Source organism: Chaetodon trifascialis, chromosome 1 (assembly GCF_039877785.1).
Source record: "Chaetodon trifascialis isolate fChaTrf1 chromosome 1, fChaTrf1.hap1, whole genome shotgun sequence".
Lineage (NCBI taxonomy): Eukaryota > Metazoa > Chordata > Actinopteri > Chaetodontiformes > Chaetodontidae > Chaetodon > Chaetodon trifascialis.
The window spans coordinates 10,725,714-10,750,432 of NC_092056.1; the positions used below are offsets into that span (position 1 = coordinate 10,725,714).

The window sequence follows — 24,719 nt, forward strand, 5'->3', positions numbered from 1 at the left end:
GGGAGGTGCATTAAGTTGTAAGACTGGCCAAAAGGATTCCAACAATAGTTTGTGTTAGATCTTTTTCAGAGCAAACATTTTGATATATTGCAGGAAAAGCACAGTAACATTGCATTCAACTGTATACCACTCAGTGGATGTTCTGGTATGGTATGGTATGGTATGGTATGGTATGGTATGGTATGGTATGGTATGGTATGGTATGGTATGGTATGCTGGCATCTGTGGAAAAACTTACTGGGACACTTTATGGAATCTAGCCATCAGTAATTTTCTTTACAATGCTTCGTCAAAATGTCTACCGTTAAATAACCTGTTTATATGAAATACTTGTATTGTCACAAATGTCTTTACCATACAATGTTACAATATCAACCTATTATTTATTTGACAAGGCATTGCTGTGATCACTGTGACTAAGGTTTGTAAGTCTGAGTGCAGAAACAAGGTAGCCGCCCACTAATATCTTGATATTGTGTAAGAACAAAAACAAACAAAAAAACAAAAAAACAAATAACATGACTGTCAATAAAAGTCCAAACTGTCGCTGAACGCAACTCGGGCGCTTTTCACCCAAGATGCACCTGTCCAGCTGAACTGTCTGAGAAAAGCCATTTTGTTGTGCTAGCTAGCTATGTTGGTAAAGAAAGCCACCAATAATATAGGTCTTTTAAATCAACGCTAACTATGTCGTTTTTACGTTTTTGTTTGGTGTCGGAAAGTACAATAATTGAGCTAGTTAAAATCTGGAAGTAGGTCAGTCGGGAATGGCATGGACTAGCCTGCATAGCTAAAGCTAAAGTGTTGTGGAGAAGACGAAAACTGGTAGTTAAAGTGTGCTGCAGTTCCAGCTACCATACTGTTAGCTAGCTAGCTATCTGTTTACTTAGCAGACGGTGGTTATGTTTTCTGCTTAATTAACCTAGTGTTATTAAGTTTTTGTTTGTAAATGAGTTTTACATACATTGCGACAGTCTGCCCTGTCAACCAAAGACAACTGGTTATCCGAAGACGCTGTGTTGCTGACAGTAAATAATCAGGCTACTGAACAATCCGACACTAACTTAGCAAAACACTTGAACCATACAGCGTTAAGCCAAAGCGCTAATCTGATAATGGCAGAGGACACCCGACAGGACAAGAGAGCCAGCTTTTCTGCCATAACGGAGCACAACACCAACGGGATGGCCAGGACCTCTGCTGTGGCCTCAAGCAAAAGTGGCGCTTCAAAGAAATTAGTAATCAAAAATTTCAAAGGTATTGTCACCAATCGTTTTCACATTGGTTATCTAACAGCAACAGCATCGATTACATCGACTCATCGTAATAAGACAGAGGATGTAACTTATCTTTCATACTCTTAAAAAGTTGTCTTTCTCTTGATTGTGGACATGTTTTTGACAACAAATGAAAAGTACGTGCTGACCTGACTGCTCTGATTAGTATGCGGCTTCCCATGCCAGGTTTGAAGAGGGCTTGTTTTTATAATCACTCGTGTTTGTGTTTGAGTTATTTTGCTTCATACATTGATTTAATTGGCAGTGTTGGTTTTAAAAAGCCCCTCACAACTTGTGGTTGTGCCATCAGAAGAGTGCACACATGGGGTGCAGCCTTCAGGTCTAAAAAAAAAAAGATATCAATGTGTGTGCTAATACAGTCAATCAATGAGTGCATTTTCAGATAAGCAGTCCGTTGAAAGAGATTATTATTCTCTCAATCGTTTCAAATAAATACTGGGTACTGCATTAATTGTAAAAAGTAACTTATTACACGTGTTTTAAACAAAAATGTACTACATTGGCTGTAGGTGACCACACTTGGCTTTTCCTCTTGACATTTTGATATGTGATCATTGTATAATTTTGCTAATGATATAGCATTAAAATTTTCTAATAAGCAGCAAGCATATTTCATTGGCTACTAATAAAAACATTTAAAGTATTTTTATAGAAAAGAAACCCTGAATCATAATTGTCTAAGCTCATTTAAAATCTTAAGAAACCAGAAATTTAATATTTTAGTGAAAAGTCTCAAAACCAAGTTCAACAAGCACAATTGCTCTCTGCACCTTCTTCCATGAAAAATGTGTATTTACTCTCTTACCTGTGAGTCCAAAGTGTGTGTTGGAGGAGGCGCTTCTTAGTTTATTGTCGGTTATCCCAGTAATGACCATGAAACACTAATATTATTATGTATCCTTTTGCTTTTTTGAATAAGATATATAACGTACTGCATAATGCTGATGTGTGGAGTCAAGTAAGAAATGATTTGTTGATGGTTACCAAATGTTCAACCTATTATGTTTGTTTTTAACATGTCAGAATGTTTTCTCCAACTTTTAATATTGTTTCTTTTGCTTTAATGAGTTTCTGATAGTGTAATTGGCAGCTACCAATGTGTATGACTGATAAATGAACATTGTTTCTGTTTTTTTGTAACAGACAGGCCAAAACTAGCTGAGAACTACACTGAGGACACGTGGTTGAAGCTACGAGATGCAGTGGGTGCCATCCAGAACAGCACCTCGATCAAGTACAATCTGGAGGAGCTCTATCAGGTTTGTTGAAACACCTGCAGTTCAATTCTTCTTTCTCCTAGTCCCTGATCGGTGTGCAGCAGTGTTAGAGTGAAGTTGCCAGTGGTTCGTCTCAGCTCGGGGTTAAAATAAACTTGTAGAGAAGTGTAACTTTCTACAGATTGGTTATCTGTCACATCATAAACAGAATCTCTAGTTTAATGCTTGTTTACTGTTACAATGGTGTACATTAATGGGCAGATTGATTTGAAAAATTCTGCAAAGGGCATTTCCACATAACAGTGGATTTACATGAGATACTCATGATTCGTGATAATGATCCTTCTTTAAATCAAGAAATCAAGTTACAAGTGTTCGCTCTGGTGTCTCTCTGTCAGCAGAATTGTAAAACGATCTCTTGTGCTCTTGTTTCTCCTCCTTTTCTCTGGCCTTCTTGCTGTCTTGCAGGCGGTAGAGAACCTCTGTTCATATAAAGTCTCCCCAACGTTGTACAAGCAGCTTCGACAGGTCTGTGAAGATCATGTGCAGGCCCAGATCCACCAGTTTAGAGAATATCCTTTTTTTGTGGACAGCCACACCAGGCAAGGTATGTGTCAAAAGTATTGGAACTTTTGAGGTTGCGACAAATAGGAGAGAAGGTATACTACCACGTATTTAACCAGTGATTTACTGTTAACAAAACTGCATTAGGCGTATTCCCCGCCTGCTGTCATACACAACAGCAACATCATGCTGTTGGGACTAAATGATCATCTTTATGGGCAGCTTTAAGGTCAATTTATAGATGTCATTGTTGGTACAGTTCAGGTGTTGTTGCAGTCTTTTCTCACAAGGGGTCAACCTGTAACAAGTTAGGCAGATATCCTTAATATTGCCAAATCCTACACAATTCAGCTTTAAGGAGCAATGGCTGTCACTAGCAGATGGGGTAAAGATGTATTGTACCGTAAAACAGCAGATTTATAACAAAGCATGAAGTCACTGACTAACAAAAGTGTCTCAAATTTATAGGCAATCCAATTATAGGACCTTTGATTTTTTTTTTTTTGGTAAATCATATTTAATGTCTTCCAGTTGCTGTCTAGCATTTTTAGACTTTGTTTTCAGGTAGGCTGGACTTGCTTTATGTATTTGAAATGTACATTTTTTTTGTTTGTTTCTAATAAGGACCTCTGCATGCTCAGGATAGATAGGAATAAAAGCCATTTGTGTCACCCACTGGGTTTATACTGTACATGCTGCAAAGCCACGGGATAGTGTGAAGTATCGAAATTTTGTTTTAATGATATGAGTGAAAGGAAGATTTTTTTTTTTCCTTAACTTGGAGCTCACAGAGTCTTTGGACAGCCTTTCCTTCCTGAAGCGAATGAATCGCTGCTGGCAAGACCACTGCAGGCAAACTGTAAGTGTGCTGTTTGACAGATCTGTATATCAAAACTGTGCTGCTAATAGGAAAGTGTCGATCCCATGCTTAGACTGCTCTCGTTTTTCTCTTTATAGATAATGATTCGAAGTATTTTTCTCTTCCTGGATCGTACCTATGTCCTTCAGAACTCTCTACTCCCCTCCATCTGGTAAAATTAGTTTCTTCAAATTATTCTTGTTTATTTTGATGCACTGTGTGTGTAAGAGGGTGGTGTTGTGTATCCGCTGCAGGGACACTGGGTTGGAGCTGTTTCGTACCCACATTGTGAGCGACAGTGCAGTGCAGAAGCGCACAGTCGATGGCATTTTGGAGCAGATAGAACTTGAGCGTAACGGAGAGACGATAGACCGCAGTCTTCTCAGGAGTCTGCTGGGAATGCTGTCAGACCTGCAGGTACCTGATCGCCTGTTTATCGTAACAAAGCAGTTGATGAGCTGAATGAATGCCAGTGTTTTCTCCTGACTGTAATTTTCTTTAGGTTTACAAAGATTCCTTTGAAGAGAGATTTTTGATTGAGACTAATCGCCTATATGCAGCAGAGGGACAGCGTCTGATGCAGGAGAGAGATGTGAGTGAGACTATTAATGGATCTATTAGTATGTAACCTGACATCCACGTAATGCTAAGGACATGAATATGTGTGTGTATGTGTCCAGGTGCCTGAGTACCTGCACCATGTGGCTCGTCGGTTGGAGGAGGAGAATGATCGTATCATGAGCTACCTCGACCAGAGCACTCAGTAATTTTTTTTTTTTTACATTTTCACATCACTGTGACAAAAATCATGTCATGCACAAAATACACATTATTCCATGATTAATATCTTCAATATAAGATAACACTGCATGTGCATAAAACAGGGGTAACATGCAAGGCCAGACCCTCAGACTTAATTTAACACGTTTATAGTGTTTCTAAACAGCTTTAAATGCATGACCCCAAAGCTCCAGTTTTCGTTAGTTTTCAACAAATAATTGAAGAACTGTAAGACTTTTAGCTGGTGCAGAAAGGTCAGGAGGTGACAGTTTCTTGAAAGGTGCGTACAGGGTCAAAGGACTGATGTGGAATATGTATGCGTTGAGCTTTTGGATACATTTCCTAATTTATTTTCTCATCTTTTTTTCCACAGAAAACCACTTATTAGCTGCGTTGAGAAACAGCTTTTAGGAGAACATATGACTGCAATACTACAAAAGGGTACGTCTGCATGAAAGACTTTCATTTGTCTTTTGGCTCGTGTTTTGGCTTTTGGCAATATAGACAGCAATTGTGAAGCTTATGATAATTTATTCCACATATGGTTTAGGCTGCGGTTTGTGACCTTCTTCATTTGATTTACATTACACTGAAAGATGCCCATGTTCTTCATGTTATCTACCCTCTTTGTATGCCGTCTTCATCCAGTAATTTTTCAGTTTCTGAATTTGATGTAGTCGTTGTCATGAAAAGTAAAATAATAGTGTAATATTTTGTGGCAGGTCTGAGCACCCTGCTGGATGAGAATCGTGTGACTGAGCTGAGCCTCCTTTACCAGCTCTTCAGCAAGGTGAAGGGAGGACTTCCCACACTGCTACAGTTCTGGAGGGATTACATAAAGGTATTGACATAGCTCAAACAACATGTGCATAGATACACAACACAAAGCATTACTGTCATGAAAACGTGGTCATGTCCTGGAGAAGTGAAGGTGCACATTGTTGAAACTTTCTCTGGTCTTAGTCCTTCGGTGGAGAGATTGTGTGTACTCCAGAGAAAGACAAGGACATGGTGCAAGACCTGCTGGACTTCAAGGACAAGATGGACAACGTGGCACAGAGCTGCTTTACACGGAACGAGGCATTCATCAATGCGATGAAGGAGGCCTTCGAGACCTTCATCAACAAGAGGCCCAACAAACCTGCTGAACTTATTGGTGAATGGCTTTTACAGCTTTGCACAACACAATCTTTGTCCCCATCAATAATTTGACACATCACATTTTCTTGTGGCCTGTATTGGGTCTGGCATGTGGTAACAGCTTTCTTGGTTATTTCTTCCCATCCAGCTAAATATGTTGATTCGAAATTGAGAGCAGGGAACAAGGAGGCTACAGAGGAGGAGCTGGAGAGAATCCTGGACAAGATAATGATAATCTTCCGTTTCATTCATGGTCAGTTACACTTCTGTGTGTGTTTGTTGGAATGCATATGTAAAGTCCATATAACACTCTGATAAGATCTTTTGATCCCTCCTTTTCACTCCCAGGAAAAGATGTGTTTGAAGCTTTTTATAAGAAGGACTTGGCCAAGCGTCTGCTGGTTGGCAAGAGTGCTTCAGTTGATGCTGAAAAGTCTATGCTGTCCAAGCTCAAACATGGTGAGTCCAGCATCTGATATCTAGAGTTTTCAGTCATCAGAATCCTGATCTGGCTCATTGATGTGTGGTAAATGGCTGCATTTAAATACAGTTTACATTATGACTCACATTGACACACCTACTCCCGCATTGTTGGCAGCAAGCTACCATGCAAGTTGCATGACAATTGGGAGCAATTTGAGGTTTAGTGTCTTGCTCAAGGACACTGCAACATGCCACAGCCATCCCAATATGTATTGGGAAGTTTTTGAGAATTTTACAAATTTAGGCTATGATAGGAATGCTCACCAGCAATTTATAGGATTTAAAGAGGTCTATAATTTCTTTTGACTGGGCCTACTCTGTACAGTATAACAACATTATGTTAATTTTCCTAAAATTTGGACAGTAAAATGCTTAAAAATCCTCCAACTGAACACAGCAGTGTACAGAGAGGATCTTTGTATCTACTCTTTGTTGAAGCAGATGAAGCTCTAAAGTAAAAAAAAAAAAGATCTTGCATAGTCATGTGTGCATATGTGGTGGTGTGAGGTGTGAGAACACGTCAGCTATGATATGTCGTGGTTTTTGACTTCCTCCAGAATGCGGAGCAGCGTTTACCAGCAAACTAGAGGGGATGTTCAAGGACATGGAACTGTCCAAAGACATAATGATCCAGTTCAAACAGGTACTTGCAGTCTCTGCACAAAAAGAAACACATCAAGCATGCATGTGCAGCTTCAAAATAATGATGCTATGTGTATGCATTCCACTTTACTGTGTCATTTAATGTATTTCTCGTGCCTAATTGTGAAAGTTATGCTATTTCTATTCAGTATATACAGAACCAGAGTGAGCCAAGCAACATAGAACTTACTGTCAACATCCTTACTATGGGCTACTGGCCTTCATACACACCCATGGAGGTCCACTTGCCCCCAGAGGTAAGCATTTCTGTGTTTGGGTGCTGTTCTTTGTGCACACTATGCTTACACTTAAGCAGCACATTGGAGTCGTGGAGTGCAAGTAGTAGCAATTTATGCACCTGAAAGATGTATAATCCTGAATTTCAGCATTCATTTTTGTGTGGTAAGTGAACTTGAGCATCAAACTATTTGTTTAAACAATACTTATTTACACAAAAGCCCTGAGTTCACTGTATGCTACTGATTGTGTCATCCTACTTATGTACTACTATTCTACTGTAGCCAATCTTCATACAAATTTAATCTCTTTCTGTTTTGGTAGATGGTAAAACTCCAGGAGGTGTTTAAGCTGTTCTACCTGGGGAAGCACAGTGGGAGGAAGCTGCAGTGGCAGCCCACGCTGGGCCATGCTGTACTTAAGGCAGAGTTTAAAGAGGTATGGTACATCCCTAGAGAAAAGAGACAAATTGTCTGAACTGCACTTACAATGACTACTTTATCCTGCAGGGTAAGAAGGAGCTGCAGGTCTCTCTGTTCCAGACACTGGTGCTGCTGATGTTTAATGAGGGAGAGGAATTCAGCGTGGAGGAGATTTGCACTGCCACTGGCATAGGTTACACATGTCTTTAAATATGTATTACAACTATTCTATAGTGGCGGAGGCACCTGCTGTATGACATTATCATTCTCTCTTGTCCTGCACAGAGGAGGGAGAGCTCAGGCGTACTCTGCAGTCCCTGGCCTGCGGAAAAGCACGCGTCCTCAACAAAAACCCACGAGGGAAAGACGTGGAGGATGGAGACCGTTTCAATTTCAATAATGATTTCAAACACAAACTGTTCCGCATCAAGATCAACCAGATCCAAATGAAGGAAACGGTAAAAATACTAGCAACATCTCTTTTTTTCCCTTCATCACGCACTCCTCCTCCTCCTCAATCAGAGCTGTTTTAGTTACACTTACATGTGTTTTCCTGTGCAAAAGGATGGGTCTCAACCATTTTTTAACACATTGTCTTCACAGGTAGAGGAGCAGGTCAGCACCACAGAGCGTGTGTTTCAAGACAGGCAGTATCAGATTGATGCAGCTGTGGTGCGCATCATGAAGATGAGGAAGACCCTCAGTCACAACCTACTGGTATCAGAGCTATACAACCAGCTGAAGTTCCCTGTCAAGGTGATGAATCTTAAACTTCTTATTATTTGGATTTTTCTTCCAACACCTGCACACACGTAAAGCTCATCAGCATGTGACTTGCTTTCCTGTCCACAGCCGGGTGATCTGAAGAAGCGGATCGAGTCTCTCATAGACAGAGACTACATGGAACGTGACAAGGAGACTCCTAACCAGTACCACTATGTTGCCTGAAGGGGTACCGCTGTTACTGCCATGCTTTCCTCACAGCAAGCGTACAGCTGGCCCCCCAAAAACAGCATTACAGCCCTTCAGCCGCCCGACTCTCCTCTGGTGCCCATCTTTCCCTCCATCCACGGTCCTGGATGCAGCGTCCAGATCACACAGAGCTCCAGAGAGACGAGAGAGACTTGGCTGTACTGCTCCCACTCCGCGTTATCTTTAGTGGGATGGGGCTGGAGGAGTGACCCTGGTTGTTGATGGTTGGTTTATGTGACTTACAAATCTGCTAATGCAAAACTCAACTGAAAATAACTAGCACTTTCCTCTGTCTTGGTTTTGTTTTGTTTTTTTTTCCTCGCCTGGAGTGGGATCTTTCTTTTCTCCATCACATCATCCTAAAATCACTTATTTTCTACTGTAGTTGGTTTGTCTTGAGTTGTTTCCTTTCATTTTTTGTTCGAGGCGTTCTCCTTATAAATGGCTGCATAAGCTGCTGAGTGTAAACCTGATTGGTCGGTTGCTTAATTTGGCAGAGAAACAGTTGCTGAGGACGAGAAGAGACTTGAAAAAGAATGAAGTGGGCCAGAGGGGAGGGTTCATTGCTTGTGACACAGAAGCTAAATGACATGCAGGCAAGCCACTTGGGTATTTCATTGGGTACCTTATATGTTTTGACCAAAATGTCCAAATGTCCAATGTCATGTGCTGACGTTTTTGTAGACCAGATTGTATTCTATGTAAGAGTGAGAAAAGTGAACCTGAATAAATGGATATTTAATGATTCAATGAATGATTTCTAGATAGCAGTTAGTGTAGTCTCTTTTTGTAACATGTCTGCGCTGTTGCCTCCGTTGGCTTGAGCTTGCTGCGTAGTTCCTCTTGCTGACAGTGTGCACCGCCTTCTGCATGATTTGATTTCATCAGAAAATGTCAATAATAGCAAAATAAGAGCAGTTTGGCCAAGTGGGTATCGATGAGGATTGTTGTTTTCTGTGCAGTTTAAGCATCAAAACATGAACACACCATGTCGTCCCTTTGTAGTTAATATCGCTTGGCCCCAAATGATACAACCAGGAAGTGGACTGATGTCTATTCTTTTTCCATACACTTGAGACATTCTGCCATTTTCAATAAAAACAGTCATCACTTCAATAGAAATGCATCACACCACAAGCTTTTAATATCTCAAATTACACAAAGATGGAACTGAAAATGGAAGAGCGTTTCATGATACTTTCACTATCACCTCAGGGAATGTACAGCTTTTGGATGATTAACAAGTGCATCTTAAATCAGTAAGCTATGTCAATAAGAGCTAGTTGTCTGACATTGTAGTCTCATTTTAAGGCAAGAAAATGGCATGTCCTTTGTTAAAAAGCATGGTTGAACTATGCAGAGGGAATGCCGCAGGGTGCTGTTAAGTCTTAGACAGCAGCATTAAAGCAGCCTCTGCGTTCCTGCTAGGGTTTTGCACACCCTCGTGAACTGATGAAAGTGTCAGCTGACTGCCCACAACATGCACTTTACAGCCTACACAGCAAAGGGCGTTTGTGCACTCACATGCTACCTCCCCATACAAAATGATATTTTGTGCTCCGGATCATACGTTTCATATTTTAAAAAGATTTTCTACATGCCATTTCAGCAATGTTGTGTTCAAGTATATGTTCCTAAATCCGTCATGCAGCTTCCAGAATTGTATGATATGATCTTGCTGCTAACTTCTGCAGGTACAGTTATATACTTGATATGAATTCCAGTGAAAAGCTGCGAGGAAAAAGGGTAAACCTGACTGCTTGTAATAGTAAGGTCAATACTTTAAATGAATTGATATATGACACTGGTGTGAGTTCCCCGAAAAATTAGTAATTTCAGAAAAGAGTTTTTCCTGGAAATGCACTATTTTTCTCATTAGATTTCTACACCCAGTCGATATCACCTACCTGATATTACGTACAGTTACGTAAGTGTAATAAGCCATATTTATTAACAAACATATTACAGTTACTCTTGTTCTGCTGTGCATATTTGTGCCGTTTTGTTTTTATTAAGGAAAAGAGTACAAATTTGTCAGTGCTGCCTTGAATGGCGCTCAGTCAGGGGGGTGGTCTCACGTGACTGGCTGGCTCGAAATGCTACCAGTTCACATGACGTGTTACGGCTGTTCAGTCACTGTGGCTCCGACAGATAACTAACCGTGTTTAATGGTCGTTTCAAAACAGCAGGGCGTCCTTCAGGAAATACTAAATAACGCTTTCCTTTATATTCAGACAGCGGAGAAATAACAGCAGGAGGGACACTAGAGACGGCTGGCTTTTAGCTAACGGTGCGGGAAGTCAAGTGCAGTTTGCCGTCCGCCGCTTAGACCCACCTGCGCCTACAGCGGCGTCACAACAACGCACTGTCCGTGTTGTTATTTCGCTCCTCTTCAGGGACGAAGAAGTAACGCCTGCTCTGTAGTGTGAGCTGACCTGAAAGATGAAAGTCTCTCACGCTTTGGCCCTGCTCTTCATCGCCTGGTTCGCGGTGTTAGGTAAGTGTTTTGCGGCTACTCAAAACGGCTGTCGTGCCGCTACTGTTGGACCTGAAGGCAGCACGAAGTGAACCGTTGGTTAGCCGCGGTGTCGGTGTCAGCGTTATCCACTTTTAATGGAAGCAAGTAGTCAAGATTTGACAATTTAGATGTTACCTAAATATGTGTATTTATATTGTTTTAATCGAGAAAATAATCGTCAGATTTGCTATTTGACAATAAAAAATAATTATTAGTTGCAGCCAAGTGTTATGTAAATGTAGCTAGCGTTATATAGTCATGTACATGGTTATATATAGCTAGCTACACATTTGTTGACGATACAGGTCGTCAGGTGGCGTAGTGTTTGGAAAGGTGAGGTTAGCTTCATAAAATTGTTCATTCATGGCTTAACTGTGAATGTAAGATTGGACTTCCTGGTGTAATTAATCAGCATTTCCTCCAGTACTTTTGGACAAAAATTCACGTGGACTTTGGAAAAAATCCAAAGGTCATCTGTGCTCAGGTAGCTGTATCAAAACAGACAAACAGAGTTTCCGGAGAAGTCCCTGGACTGTGTTCTATTCTGTTCTATTCTGTTCTATTCAGTTCTATTCTATTCTAATGTAATGCCCAGGTTTTGTTAATGTTGTGGACCGGCAGATTGGTCTCATTGTTGTGTGATTTGAGAGCTTCACATGACCGCTGTGATGGCTTTGTGTTGCACACGGACCATCAGGGGCCTACTGACTGTGTTACTGTAGTTTATGTGACCACTTTAATCCCCCTAAACACACACACAGGCACCTGGCTGCTGGCGCAGGAAAGCAGGCCAATACAATAGTGGTTGTAGTATGTTTTTCTTTCTTCATAATGCTCATCCTAAGTCGGGACTCACTTTGTGTTCCTTTTTTGTTTTCCACTCTGCAACATGGTGAGGATTTCCCACTGGAGACCCCTGGTGACCTTTGGGTTCAAGTCCGTCAGCACCAGCATTTCCTCACAACACACGAACACTTTCTGTTTTGATATTCTCTCCACACTGACTGTCTAACTGCTATCTGCAGCTTGATACTTTGTACACACAGCCGCTTTTACCTCATGATCAGATTGCAGTGTTGTGTAAACCGTCTGCACAGTGTTTACAGGGTGAGCAGGGGGGTGACATCGGGGTCAAGTTTCAGCAAGGCAGCAGGCAGGAAAGGTGTGATTGACAGAGACTCACACATGACTGAAGCACAGTGCTCTTTCTGATGGGATTAATAGGTTATATTAATGGAGAAAGCTCGAGATGAAGGGAAGAGCAGGATGGGAAGTGAGAAGAATATGAAAAAGGGGAAAGGCTTAGTCAGCTGTGTAATAAGTGAGTTATGAAATTAGTACACATTAAACCGCAAGTCAAATGCTAAATAAATCTTTCTCTCAGCAATGTAAGCAAGTAACCAGCTACTATTTGGAGCATCTTTTCTATTCCAAAAATCCTTTTTAGCAGTAAAATATTGATAATGGCAACTGAATTTTAAAACCTGCCAGCACTGACGGCCTAATGAGTAATTTTTGGTTTATTGGGCCCACACAGCTCATAAGTTGTTTGTAGATAAAGTTTGACTAGAGAGAATAAGGAAATTAAACAGTCAACACAGGAGACTATTGAAGAATCCAGGTCTGTGCAGTCGGACAGTTCACCAAAGAGGAATAATCGTGCTCATGCATTAATCACATCTGAGCCAAGCTGTCTCAACTTCTCTGTAGACATTCTGGGAAGTGTGAAGCAAGTGGTGAAACTCCTGTATTGCGTTACTGTATTAAAAAAGGGTGAGAACATTTTTTCAAGGATCTGAGTTGTCAGGTTGATAAGTACATGAGTCCTGAATAGACGCTGCAGCTTCCACACAATATGCTCGAGGATTACAGCCGCTATCGCTCACGCATAGACACACAACGTTGAGTTTGCAGTTTCCAGGCCATAAAGGTATTAATAGCCTACAATGATAGAGTGCAATTTGCCAGGTTGCTGGGGTTGGTGAATGCTTCTGGGTAATTCTGTTCATAGGAGCCGCACTATGTATAACTAACTAGAGTGGCTCCTGACTCAATCACTCAGGAGATGTTCAGTTACACCTGTTACATGTCTGGAGTGGAGCTGCAGCTCTAATAAGCTCTACAGTTTTGTCAGGAACAAGTCAGGGTGTTGTAGTCTGTCACTTTTAGCTGTCTGCAGACCTCTGGTGGTGGCTTGTGTGAACTGCTGTACTCTGTATGTAGGCCATGGCATCATGTAACACTGGGTACTGTTGTAACAGTCATCACTGTTATCATTTGTGCTCATTTTGGTTTATCTAACCAGGCCAGTCAAATAATAACCAGAAGACCTACATAAGGAATACTTGATACCCATACAGTAATACACAAGATTCAGTATACAAGTGTGTATTCTAATACTAGTACAGTAAAGTTGGTTACACAGAGAATCTGAATGTGCATCAGCAAACTGAACTCTGTTAGCGGTCTACTCCATAATCAAGCCACGTTTGGCATTGTCAACATGTTAATCAGAGTGTGGTGTTTTTAATACTTAAGTGCAATTACCATGTCATATACTATGTATCCAGATGAGAAAAAGATGTCTGAAAGTACTTTTCAAGTATATTTTCAGACTGAGTGAGTTTGTTTTTCAGATGCTTCCATTTTAATGGAATGACTTTCTTTATCATTTCATTATTGTTATTGTGCCATATTCCGCTGCAGGTCGTAGTCAGGCTGTTACTCTTGAGGTGAATGAGGGGAACTCCACCTGCATTAAGGCTGAGCTTTCTGCATCATTCGCCATCACATACAACACCTCCAACAGCACGGTATGTGCCGTGACGACTTAATTCTGGTTTCCATCACTGAACGCATTGTTACTGTTGTTGTTTATTGTATCTCCATGTGAACACCAGTCGCATCTTTTGTCTTTCCTCAGAGAACAGCGCAGGTCTCTCTGCCTGACTCTGCCACAGTCGATACAGGCAGCAGCTCATGCGGCACAGACAGCAGCTCGCCGTGGCTGGTGGCGGTGTTTGGAGCTGGCCACGCACTGGGGCTGAGCTTTTCAACCAATGGAAGTCTGTACAGTGTCGCTAACCTGACGCTGCAGTACAACCTCAGCGACACGTCAACCTTCCCTGAGGCCAGCAGCTCTGGTGAGAACAAGTACCGCAACACTGTCGATGCAGATTCACATTGTTGTCAAGTGTGGATAAGTGCACGTGGTGCTTGTATAGATACTAATATTCACACAGGATGTCAATATACAAGGAAAATTGAAAGTATTTCTTTATGGCATTTGGGTCTGATATCAGTAAAGAAATAAAGAAAATAATCAGTTCCCAAAACAGATTTCAAATTTGCAAGTACATGAAGAACACATGGGCTCATATTTCACAGGGACTGTATTATAGATTCATAACTAATTTGCTGAATGTTTGATTTTGTCCCAGATGTGGTCACTGTGGTGTCATCTTCAGTTGGGATCTGGGCGACGGTCAACACCACCTACCGCTGTGTGAGCCCCAGCACTTTTGGAGTAGGTGGAGAAACTGTTACCTTTTCTAATATGAGGCTGGAGGCGTACATGCCAGGAAATGACCTGAGTCCAACAGGTATGGCTCTGATTGCGTTCTTGTTCCCGAGCTGGTGAATTTCTAGGTTGTTCCGTTCCACATTTCCTCATCATTTTTCTTGTCACAGAAAGCATATGTATGGCCGATCAGTCCAGTACTACAGCCCCACCTACCACTGCCAGTTCTACAACAACCGCAGCTCCAGCACCAACCCCTCCAGGAACACCGGAACGAGGCACCTACTCTGTAAAAAACAGCAACGGCACTACGTGTCTCCTGGCCCAAATGGGACTGCAGCTCAACGTCTCCTATTTTTCTCGATCTCAGAATAAGGTAAAAGAGAGCTTTGCAAGCAAGGACAACTCAGAGTAAAATAATTGATACATTTCATTGTGTTCTGTGCAGTCAACCTCAAATGAACCAAATGTATCTTTGTCTACTTTGCCAGACGATCCAAGATTTAGTAAACCTGACTCCCAGTCAGACGAATTCATCAGGATCATGTGAAGCCAGCAGTGCTACCTTGAGTTTGACACAGGAGCAAACTACCATGCTCAACTTCACCTTCACTCTGGTGAGATCATCCCCCCTCTTTTGTGAATTTGGCTCCATGGTCAGTTGTCTTCTTGTGTGTGTTTTATTTAACCCGTCTCCTCCCATCCACAGAACTCCACAAGCAACAAGTACCACCTGAGTGCGATAACTCTGCTTGCTAATTGGTCTGATATGAGTGGTATGTCATTTGTCACAAGCAACATGCTTTAATCTTTGCTGTAATTGGTTTCAAAGAATTACTGACTCCTCTCTCTCCACAGTTGCTCTCTTAGCCAGTAACACCAGTCTCAACTATCTGCGGGGTTCGCTGGGTCGCTCCTACATGTGCAATGCAGAGCAAGTTCTGGCTGTGGTACCGGCCTTCTCCCTCAACACATTCAGACTGCAGATCCAACCCTTTGCAGTCACTACTAATCAGTTTGCTACAGGTACAAATATTCTTTTTCCCCATTCTTGTTGTTACCCGCCACGTCGTCATCGTTGTCCTGTGATGTTGAGTGTGCATGCAACTCCCCATAAAACCACAACTTGTCCCTTTTTTCCACTTTGTGTGCAGATAAACACAGAACACTGTGTTAATAAGGGCGCTTTAGAGGAGTAAGCCCTACAGTATTTAACTTTGGAGAGAGTTAGGCTAGCTGTTTCCCTCTCTCTGAAAGTTTTCATGTTAAGCTACACTAATCGCCTGTTAGCTGTAGCATCATATTTAGGGGACAGACATGAGAAGTCATATCAGCCTTCTTGTCTAAAAAAGTGAACAAGCACATTTCCCAAAATGCCAAGCTATTCTTTTAAATGTTAATTCTTGTGTTGAATCCCTCTAGTCAAGCTGCACTTTGATCGGACATTTAACCATTAACTGCTTAAAATGGTCAGCCATAATAGGTTTTGGCTGCGTCAGGCAGCCCTCACTATGAGTGTAAAGAAAGCACCTGCTTAAAAAATCCACCGTTCTGCATCCAGAATTCTGCATTTTATTGTGACTGTTCTTCCCCCTTTTCTCTCTGTCTCCAGCGGAGGAGTGTCAGATGGACCAGGACCAGATGCTCATCCCTATCATTGTCGGAGCAGCTCTCGCCGGCCTGGTGCTGATCGTCCTTATTGCATATCTAATAGGCAGGAAGAGGAGCCACGCTGGATACCAGACCATTTGAAAGGAATCTTCATTTAACTTAAAACTGACAGACTGAATGGTGGAAGGAGGAACCCCAGTGTGTGAGTGAGCGAGCAATGACTGGACACGAGCATGAGTGAACGGAAGCAGTTGTTACTCTGTGGTGAGTGCATGTTTTTGCATATCCTGTGTGACCTGGATATTTTATCTTCCTTTCACTTTCTCTGTGAGATGATGAGAAGCCAAAGACCTGCTAACTTTAGATGGTGTGCATCTTGATGAAGCCTGAGGGGACTTTACAAGAGTCTTCACATAATCAAGGATGAAGGTAGATTGAATTTGCTGTAGCACGTTCACCATCAGCAGTTTTTTCTTGTTTCATCATGTTCTAAGAATTGGTTGAATTTGCTTGAACTTGTTGTTTTTAGGTATGTAATTATTTAATATCCCATGCTATTAAAGAGGCAGAAGGATAGTCAAATGAAATGTAGGACAAAGATATTTTTTTAAAGTTCCAATGGCTTGTCCACTGTTAGCTAAAGGTTTGAAAAGGACGTCTGTGCAAGTAAACACATTTCAATTTATGCCTGCACATGCTCACCAGCATTTAATTACATGAGCATAAAGTAATCCCAGTGACTCTCATAAAAGGGAAAGCTCTGAATGTGTGTCTTTTCCGAATCCTCCACAGTGGAGACTAACAAAAAGCCAGAAGTGACCTAATAGTTCACTGAGGCACAGTTTAATCCAACTAATTCAACAGTCTGGTAATTCTGATGATTAAAACAGGGCTTTGTTGTTTTGTAAACAGTGTGTGGCGGTCTGGCCATTACTAAAATTTATTTAACATTACAAGTGAACAAGGTGCATGGGTTTATTTCCTATTCTTGCTTTTCCCCACCCTCTCCTTAAAGAAATGTTAATATCCATTGTAGTGATTTGATCTTTTATTTTTATAGAAAATGGTTTCATCTCGTTTTCTATTGTGCATCTTACAGAAAGTTAATAAAAATCTTTGAAGTCCAGCACCGATTTTGTTTTTTGTGCATGTATATCATGCAACAATAGCTTTATGAGCTGTTTTGTATGAAATAAATACAGCTGTTTACTGTCCATCAGGTTTACATTACCCAGAATACTCAGAGCCGGGATCAATGCCAAGGTTATTTTGGTCTGGTGCAGTAAAATGTGCTATCAGTAGTATGAGATTTAAAGGGCCACAAAACCCAAACACAGAACAAACTGGACACATCTTTGTTAGAAAAAGACAGCAGCCCTTTACATTGTGCTTAGATCATTTCATCACAGTGCACTTGATTTCACGATTGCGGTCTGGAACAGCAACATTTGCTCAAACCCTGAAAACAACTAATAAGCACATGAATCGGATTTTGAAATGTTGAAAAAAAAAAATCAGCGTGGTTCACATTCGATTACCTCTGCAGGTAATGCCAGCATGGAGTTCTGTCAGTCATTTGCCATTCAGTGTGAAATGCCTGACCGGGCCATTGGCTGCCAAGCCTTCTTCTCTTCAGTGTCTCTGACTTCCTGGAGTAAAGTGCATAATTCCACATTTAACAAGACAAACTACATGTTGAATTCAAATGGAATTGTCAGCCCATACAGCACATTGCTAAGAATATTTTCATGTAACCATATATTTACACTTGTATGATCATCTCAAGGTGTGTGTACTGTACAGTACGTAGTAGTCACTGTGACATTAAGTCAGTTAAAAAAAGGTGCAAACGAGCTGTTGGGTGCTCATCCCAGTGGAATGTGTGCTGAATTTAAGCAACAGGAGTTCAGCTCAGGATTCTTCTGCGATGATGCGAGCTCGACACGTCGCCCGCAGTTTAGTCAAGGTTGCCGTGGAGAGACTTCCTGGTTCAGTGAAGATTTTCTAGGAAAAGCAAGAAAGAGCAGGATTACAGGATTAAAGAAAGCAAATTACAAGGATGTTTGTTTTATACGTCCTGTTCTTTCCTCCAGTGAAGTGACACTCTGAATGAACAGCAGTCATGGGATACCTCCCTTTCCTTTTACCTGCATGAAAGTGTGACATTCGTCAACAAATGGTCCCTGGGTGATCTGCTTGAAGTTTTGGCAGACGTCCGGCAGCGACTTGGCCTGTTGAATCAGAGCCTCGTTGTGGTGCATCAGTGTCAGAGCTACACGGAACAGGATTTTAGAGCCCTCGTAGAACAGGCAATCCCAAATCCGCAGAACAGTCTGCAGGAAAACAACAAAGATGTACGACCCACTAACTTCTAACTTAGGTGCTGTTCTCAAGGTGAGCAGAGGAAAATTTTGGATACTGGAGCCAAAACCCTGATTCAGTCTTAAGATGGGAAATTAGTGCAGGATCATGTCCTTGTTGGCTGCTGTGACTGTGGGTGGGGGAGGGTTACACCCTCCTACTGACGCTCCATGTGTATTTGGAGAACAAACATAGCAGTCCACAGCCCTCCCCAGGCCAACAAAGGGAGTTAACAACACACAAGAAGCACGTTTTAACCACAAACCAATAAAGTTTCGATGAACTTTGCTGTCTCATATATGAAGAATGAATGCCAATGACCAGAATTCATCTCTGACTTTCCACACAGTCTGTTATCAAGTTTTCCTCAACTTCTGAGCAAAGACATTTCAACTCCTGCTCCAAGACAAAATAAAATAAACTGCAGCGACAATGGAAGGACTTCCCTTCCGGCCGCACCGTGAAACACACACAGATACACTCACCTCCACGGGTAAGACGTCTATGTAGAGACAGATGAACCACCGGGAGACCACCAGAGTCCACATGACATTATGATCCATCATGGTCTGCCAGACTCTGGGGATTTTGACTTTTACCAGTTCTCCTAAAACCTCCTGGTCCGTCTTCAGCCCAAGCATGGCTGGACTATAATAGTCTGTAAACACATCCGCACAAACACACAAATCGTGAGTTATACACTGCTCTTAGTCACCTGCAAACAGAAAATAGTTCAACTTTAACTCTAATAATTTAATTTCTTATGTTTTGTCTAACACAAAACAGCTCGTCACTGCTGCCATTAGTGCTGCTACCAAGTTTACACTCACGCACCTGGTAAAATTCGACCAAGTAGTGCATCCATCAGCCAGAAGGATTTCTCTTCATCTTTTGTGATGATAAGCAGATACCCTGCTATGAAGTTCATCCCCTGAAGACAAAAGAGAAACACACTCATGTTACACGTGAATCCTGCCTGAACAAGACTGATTAGAGGCTGAAGAGCTGTTAAACGCAGCATCCGGGGGGGAGAGCAGCAAGTGTACACTGGACATGAAACAAGGAAAAAAAACAATCAAAGTAAAACAGGCTGCTTGAGTGTGATTATAGCCGGATGTGTTCTAGTTTTATTTTATAAAAGATGTAATCATCAGCACAGGCCTGCTGCCTGTTTGAATTGCAAATTAAGCTGAATATAGTCGGGTGAATTTAATTTGCCTTTCAAATGTTAATGATGTACCTAGGGCTACACTGAGCTGACACAAACACAAACAGCCTTTCTTAGGACACACATGCACAGTATAGTTTTTTAAATCAAACACTGGTTAATAAATATTGGATTTTTGGGGTCAGCTTTATATATTTTTGTCCCATAATCCACACCAAGAATAGACCAAATCCTTAAACTGCAAATCTGAGTTACACAGCACTACAAACAATAAGGAAACAATATGAAATACTGCATTGTTGTTTTTAACCAATATTACCAGCACATCATTGGAAATACCCAATATTCTCTCACTGTTCTTTAAAATCTCTGTTCCACTTGTAAGAAAGTTCTGGGTCCTATTACCTGACAGTAGCCCACACTTGGGTTTTGGTGACCATAAGCCAGCAGCACATTGTACAGAGCTTTCTGCAGACACGGGTTGGACGTCTTGCGGAACTGGATGTTGTCTGGAAATGTTCTGTTCAAGTCTGAAAGAAGAAGACCACGCAAACCCTCATATTTAGTACTGTTTGTTTGCTAATGGGTGCATAAGAGCAAGAATCACACACTTCTGCTTTTACAGATGAAATTATATCTCAATGCAAACTTGAATAGCTTAATACCCTTCATATGTCTTGTTTTTTGGTAACAAGTGTAACACTGCAGGTAAATCTTGAAAGAGTCTTTTAATGTATGTTATGTTGTTCCATTGCATAATTTTACCTTTGCATTTGAAGCAAATGAACAAGAAAATGCAAAGCTACAGAGCAGTGCGAACGTAAGATATTTTCATGGTATTGTATCAAATTTAGAAGATTCCAGTTTCATAACACTATCGCAGTGTTATTAAATACTACATTGAGGGCCCATGGGTGGTGAAGGGGCAAATGCACTTCCTCACCACCACAGCACTCACCTTTGGACACCATCTCCCAGAAATATACTAAACCAGCACACATTTCTGTCCCTGCAATAACTTTTCAAGGTTGGAAAATCCTTGGTGATATTGCTATAAAGCACTCTGAAGTGTGTTAGCGTCTGATGTGCCCTCACACTAATGGATCCATAACTCAAACTGGCCTTCCTGGTTTATGTTTTATCTCTCCACAGTTGCTTGAAACACTCCCCACCAACACTTTTATTGGAGTGCTGTTGGTGCTGTTTTCTGTCTCAATAGGGTAGCTGGTCTGGCTGAAGAGCAGTCTCACTTACTCATACAACCATACATATGTCACACTGAACTAATACTAATATTCTGTAATGCTAAGTGTAAGTGCTCTGACACATCAGACTGTTGGCCATCACCGTGCGCTGTGCAGCTGACTGTTGCCTGCAGGTTCTGCAGTGTGCCTGCTGGTTGCTATAGTCAGCATTAATCAGCTACCGTTCAGCAGAATCAGCACACTGAATCAGCCTCAGAGGCACTCAGTTAGAAGGAATTCTGTGACTGTGTTCAAATGAAATCTGTTATTTTACTCATTTAATGCGGTTTTTCCCTCTTTTTAATCTCTCTCATTTCTTGTTTCACAAGCAAAAGTCCTTATGGTGGCAAAAACCAGTGCAAAACAAAACTTCACAGTGCCAGCTGCAACTATTTAATCACAGTCAGTCTTATTTTGGAGTTAAAACATAGAGTATAATGAGACTGTTAATCAGAATCTCATTAGCCTGAAAGTAATTGTTTGTAAGCTCATGATCTTTGGATGAAAAATACATTTCCACCATTGAGGGGTTAGAAAGAGGTTCAAGTGGGTTATGACAGAACATATGACAGAAGACTGTAGGTCTTTGCTGAGGCTAGTTTTTTGAGGCTGACTTGGTGTGTGTCAGGGCTTTTTTAGAAGTTCTGAGTGAACCCAAGGTGCTCACAGCCTGACCTGTGCAGATAGTCTCCACCAGTTTGGGGTCGTGCTGGGCTCCGAGCAGGGACTGGTAGTATCCTGGGTTCTTCTCTAGCTGGTCTTGAGCCCCGCTGGCTGTCATCCAGATCAGAGTCCGGTGCTCATTGGGAATTCCCTTGCGTACATAACGCTTTACTGAAGGAGAGGGCAAACATTGAAAGAGAGGGCAAACATTGAAGTTTAGGTCAGTTTGATTGCATGCAATCACTCTGTGGGGATACTGTTGTGTTAAGCCTTCACACTCACATTTTACATTCTTCTGCACCTTGCTTTTTCCCTTCAGTAGTTTGGACCACTTGATGGATCGGCGGGTGAGGACAACTAGATACTCAGACATGAGCTCCTCATATGACTCATAATCAAAGTCCTCTGAGCGCTCAAAGCCATATGGATCCACTCTGGGTCAAAAAGCAAAAAGTCAGAAACTGTTAATAAAATTACATTAAAGGACTGTTTTCAATCAGTGCATTACAACCATCATCAGAATTACCACGCATTCACATCCCAGCTATGTAAACCATAAATAAATTGAACCAGTCTGAGTGCACATGTGTATGTATCATGGTGTGTTTATGTGCTTGATGTTATTTATTGTGTAAGAGGCAAGACTGAAAACAAATGTTCAATTAATCTAAAAAATATATATATCATGTCTTGTCCAAAAACTGTTATTGTTATTCATTAGTCCAGTCTCATTAACTTCTAGTGCCTGCAGTATTTATACCTTGTCATCCAATGGACTCATCACTATGTTCAGGCATAATTAGATTGGACCAAGCCATTACTTCATAAAAGAAATACTAATGGTTCTATTTTGTTGATGTAATCTTTCATATATAGCATGTCTACCTACATTACCTACATCTACAATCTGGCTATAGATGAAAAAGTTGTGGGAGTTGTGGCTCAACCTAATGCCTTAGGTAACAAGATAATCTCCCTGCAGCTTAACCCTTTCACAAGAGCAAAGTCACCCCTGAAGAAGAACCAGAAGACCAGCAATGCGGTAGGCCGCTACATCTGTTTTCAACATGTTCAGGCGCAACAGGCTTAACAGCATGAAACCACTACACTACTGTATATACTACACACAGCCCAGGCATTAATTAGAGTGGCTCTGTAAATAACACTGACTGAAAATAAGGTACCATCACACAAATGTTAGGTTTCTCATCCGAGAACGGCTTTGTTGCCAAAACACAAGCAAGAGCACACATTAGATGTGTCGGTGTGGAGTTTGTTAATGTTGCACCTGATTTCAGACGCTGCTTTTGTTATCTCTGTTTGTTTGATCCGTGCAATGGTCGCCTACCCATCTTATTTTGAAAAAAATAATTTGACATATATTGCAAAGATGAGTATAGTTTTTAAAGCGCAGTCTCATATAACACTATATATATATATATATATATATATATATATATATATATATATATATATATATATATATATATACTAATATATATTGTCTTCATGAAGGTCATTACATTGAGTTTTAGTTTAAACTGTTAACAACAGGTGTTGATTCAACTTTATGGTCATTTTGGAGGCTGCAGTTTCTAATATTTTGTCTACCCTCAATATATGAATGAGATGTACAAAGCATTAGAAACACCTCTAAAAGCCTCTAAAGTGACCATAAAGTTAAGTCAACACCACAGTCAACAAAAACTGAACATCTGAATCTTCTTAAAGTTTGGATTTATTGCAGGGCTATTTTATCAGACTGCATTAGTTTACTACAACAACAGCTTTGACCACTGCCAACGAAGTGTAGATCCACAGATTGTTTTCCAAATGCACACATATGTTTGTACATTTTTGAAAAACAAAACAAATTATTTGAACCACCATGTGACATGATAAACGGCTGTCCAATTTCTGCTGTGCAAAACAAAACCATAAACATTATGAGGCCACTGCACCCAGAAAGTATATTACTCCGCAACAGTCCATGTCTTCATGAAACACATGAAAAACTAGACATGTACGCCCTGGAGTATATTCAGAGTACTCGAATTGTGGATTATCGCTCCAAATGGCGCATTGAAAATGAGATTTAATTTGGGAAAACCCAAGGAACAGCCTCCAGCGGTTATTCGGGATTCGTTACGACAAAGTGTAATGCAGTTTTGTACAGGCAGCCGTTAGCTCAAAGCTAACAACTCGAGTAACGGTGTAAAGTAGTTAGCTAGCTAACGTTACCGCGTCAAATTCATACGAAATGAGGAATGAAGTTACCAGCTGCCTCTGGCTTCACTTTTCAATTAAGTTATTCAGTTACAATGACCCTTTCCAGGATCGTAAGATATGGTTTTAGTGGTTTAAGCAGGCAGAGATACCCGTAAAAGCCCAAAGTCCCGTTTGCTAACGTTACCTGTCCACTCGGTCTTTGGCTCGTACGCCGGCTGGGTTGAAGGTCCGGTTGGTCGCCTTGTTCTTCTCCATTACCTCCTTCCTCTTCCAGTGGGATTCTGAAAATCTGAGCTAAAGTCTCACCATGTATCCACTGGTTTGTTTCTCCACAGGTAATAACAATACCAGCATATGTTACATTACAAGAAATACGACAGTCAAAGCCACAGTTTAAGTTGAGGTAAGTTAGCGTTAACCTTCGCTATTAACTTTCTCCATGTTTGCGTGCGGGGAGACGAGACGAGATGCTGTCATTTTCCTGGGATTAATATGCTATTCTTGAGAATGGTAAGTCGCGAAAAACATTTTTACGTTTCTCCCCAAAACGAGAAGTCGTTTTATTTCATTTATTTTATCGCTCCGCCGATGTTCAAGCCGTGTGGAAAGAGCTTCGAGTTTTATCGCTATCCACATGCACCTGCTGCCGGCCCTCCTCCCCTGGGAGTACAACCAACTCGCCCGTTGAAGCTCTAAGAAAAACATTCAAAGAAAACGCCTACATGAATGTTCGCGAGTGTGATTCAGATACTAGTCCCTTCCACTCTTCTTCTCCAGGCTGCTCCGTGAAA

At 41.2% G+C, this 24,719-nt stretch overlaps 3 protein-coding genes across 3 annotated transcripts; 2 read left to right on the forward strand and 1 right to left on the reverse strand.

Moving 5' to 3' along the window:
* Positions 1-610: 610 nt before the first annotated feature.
* On the forward strand, positions 611-9,372 carry cul4a (cullin 4A). Its single transcript, XM_070962570.1, has 20 exons — positions 611-1,257; positions 2,442-2,557; positions 2,984-3,087; positions 3,869-3,938; positions 4,037-4,110; positions 4,193-4,355; positions 4,441-4,530; positions 4,619-4,701; positions 5,092-5,159; positions 5,441-5,559; positions 5,682-5,874; positions 6,007-6,111; positions 6,207-6,317; positions 6,899-6,984; positions 7,133-7,240; positions 7,545-7,658; positions 7,730-7,835; positions 7,928-8,100; positions 8,246-8,398; positions 8,495-9,372. The coding sequence occupies exons 1-20, from the start codon at positions 1,116-1,118 to the stop codon at positions 8,588-8,590; spliced, it is 2,274 nt and encodes a 757-aa protein (XP_070818671.1). The 5' UTR covers positions 611-1,115; the 3' UTR covers positions 8,591-9,372.
* A 1,322-nt stretch (positions 9,373-10,694) lies between these two features.
* On the forward strand, positions 10,695-17,389 carry lamp1a (lysosomal associated membrane protein 1a). Its single transcript, XM_070962594.1, has 9 exons — positions 10,695-11,111; positions 13,839-13,945; positions 14,056-14,275; positions 14,573-14,734; positions 14,823-15,028; positions 15,144-15,269; positions 15,362-15,428; positions 15,511-15,678; positions 16,265-17,389. The coding sequence occupies exons 1-9, from the start codon at positions 11,057-11,059 to the stop codon at positions 16,402-16,404; spliced, it is 1,251 nt and encodes a 416-aa protein (XP_070818695.1). The 5' UTR covers positions 10,695-11,056; the 3' UTR covers positions 16,405-17,389.
* Positions 17,390-17,866: 477 nt separating this feature from the next.
* On the reverse strand, positions 17,867-24,719 carry grtp1a (growth hormone regulated TBC protein 1a). The gene is made up of 8 exons (XM_070962608.1): positions 24,113-24,719; positions 21,982-22,133; positions 21,712-21,870; positions 20,198-20,322; positions 19,459-19,555; positions 19,110-19,282; positions 18,411-18,596; positions 17,867-18,267 (listed from the first exon to the last, which is right to left on the reverse strand). The coding sequence occupies exons 1-8, from the start codon at positions 24,181-24,183 to the stop codon at positions 18,175-18,177; spliced, it is 1,056 nt and encodes a 351-aa protein (XP_070818709.1). The 5' UTR covers positions 24,184-24,719; the 3' UTR covers positions 17,867-18,174.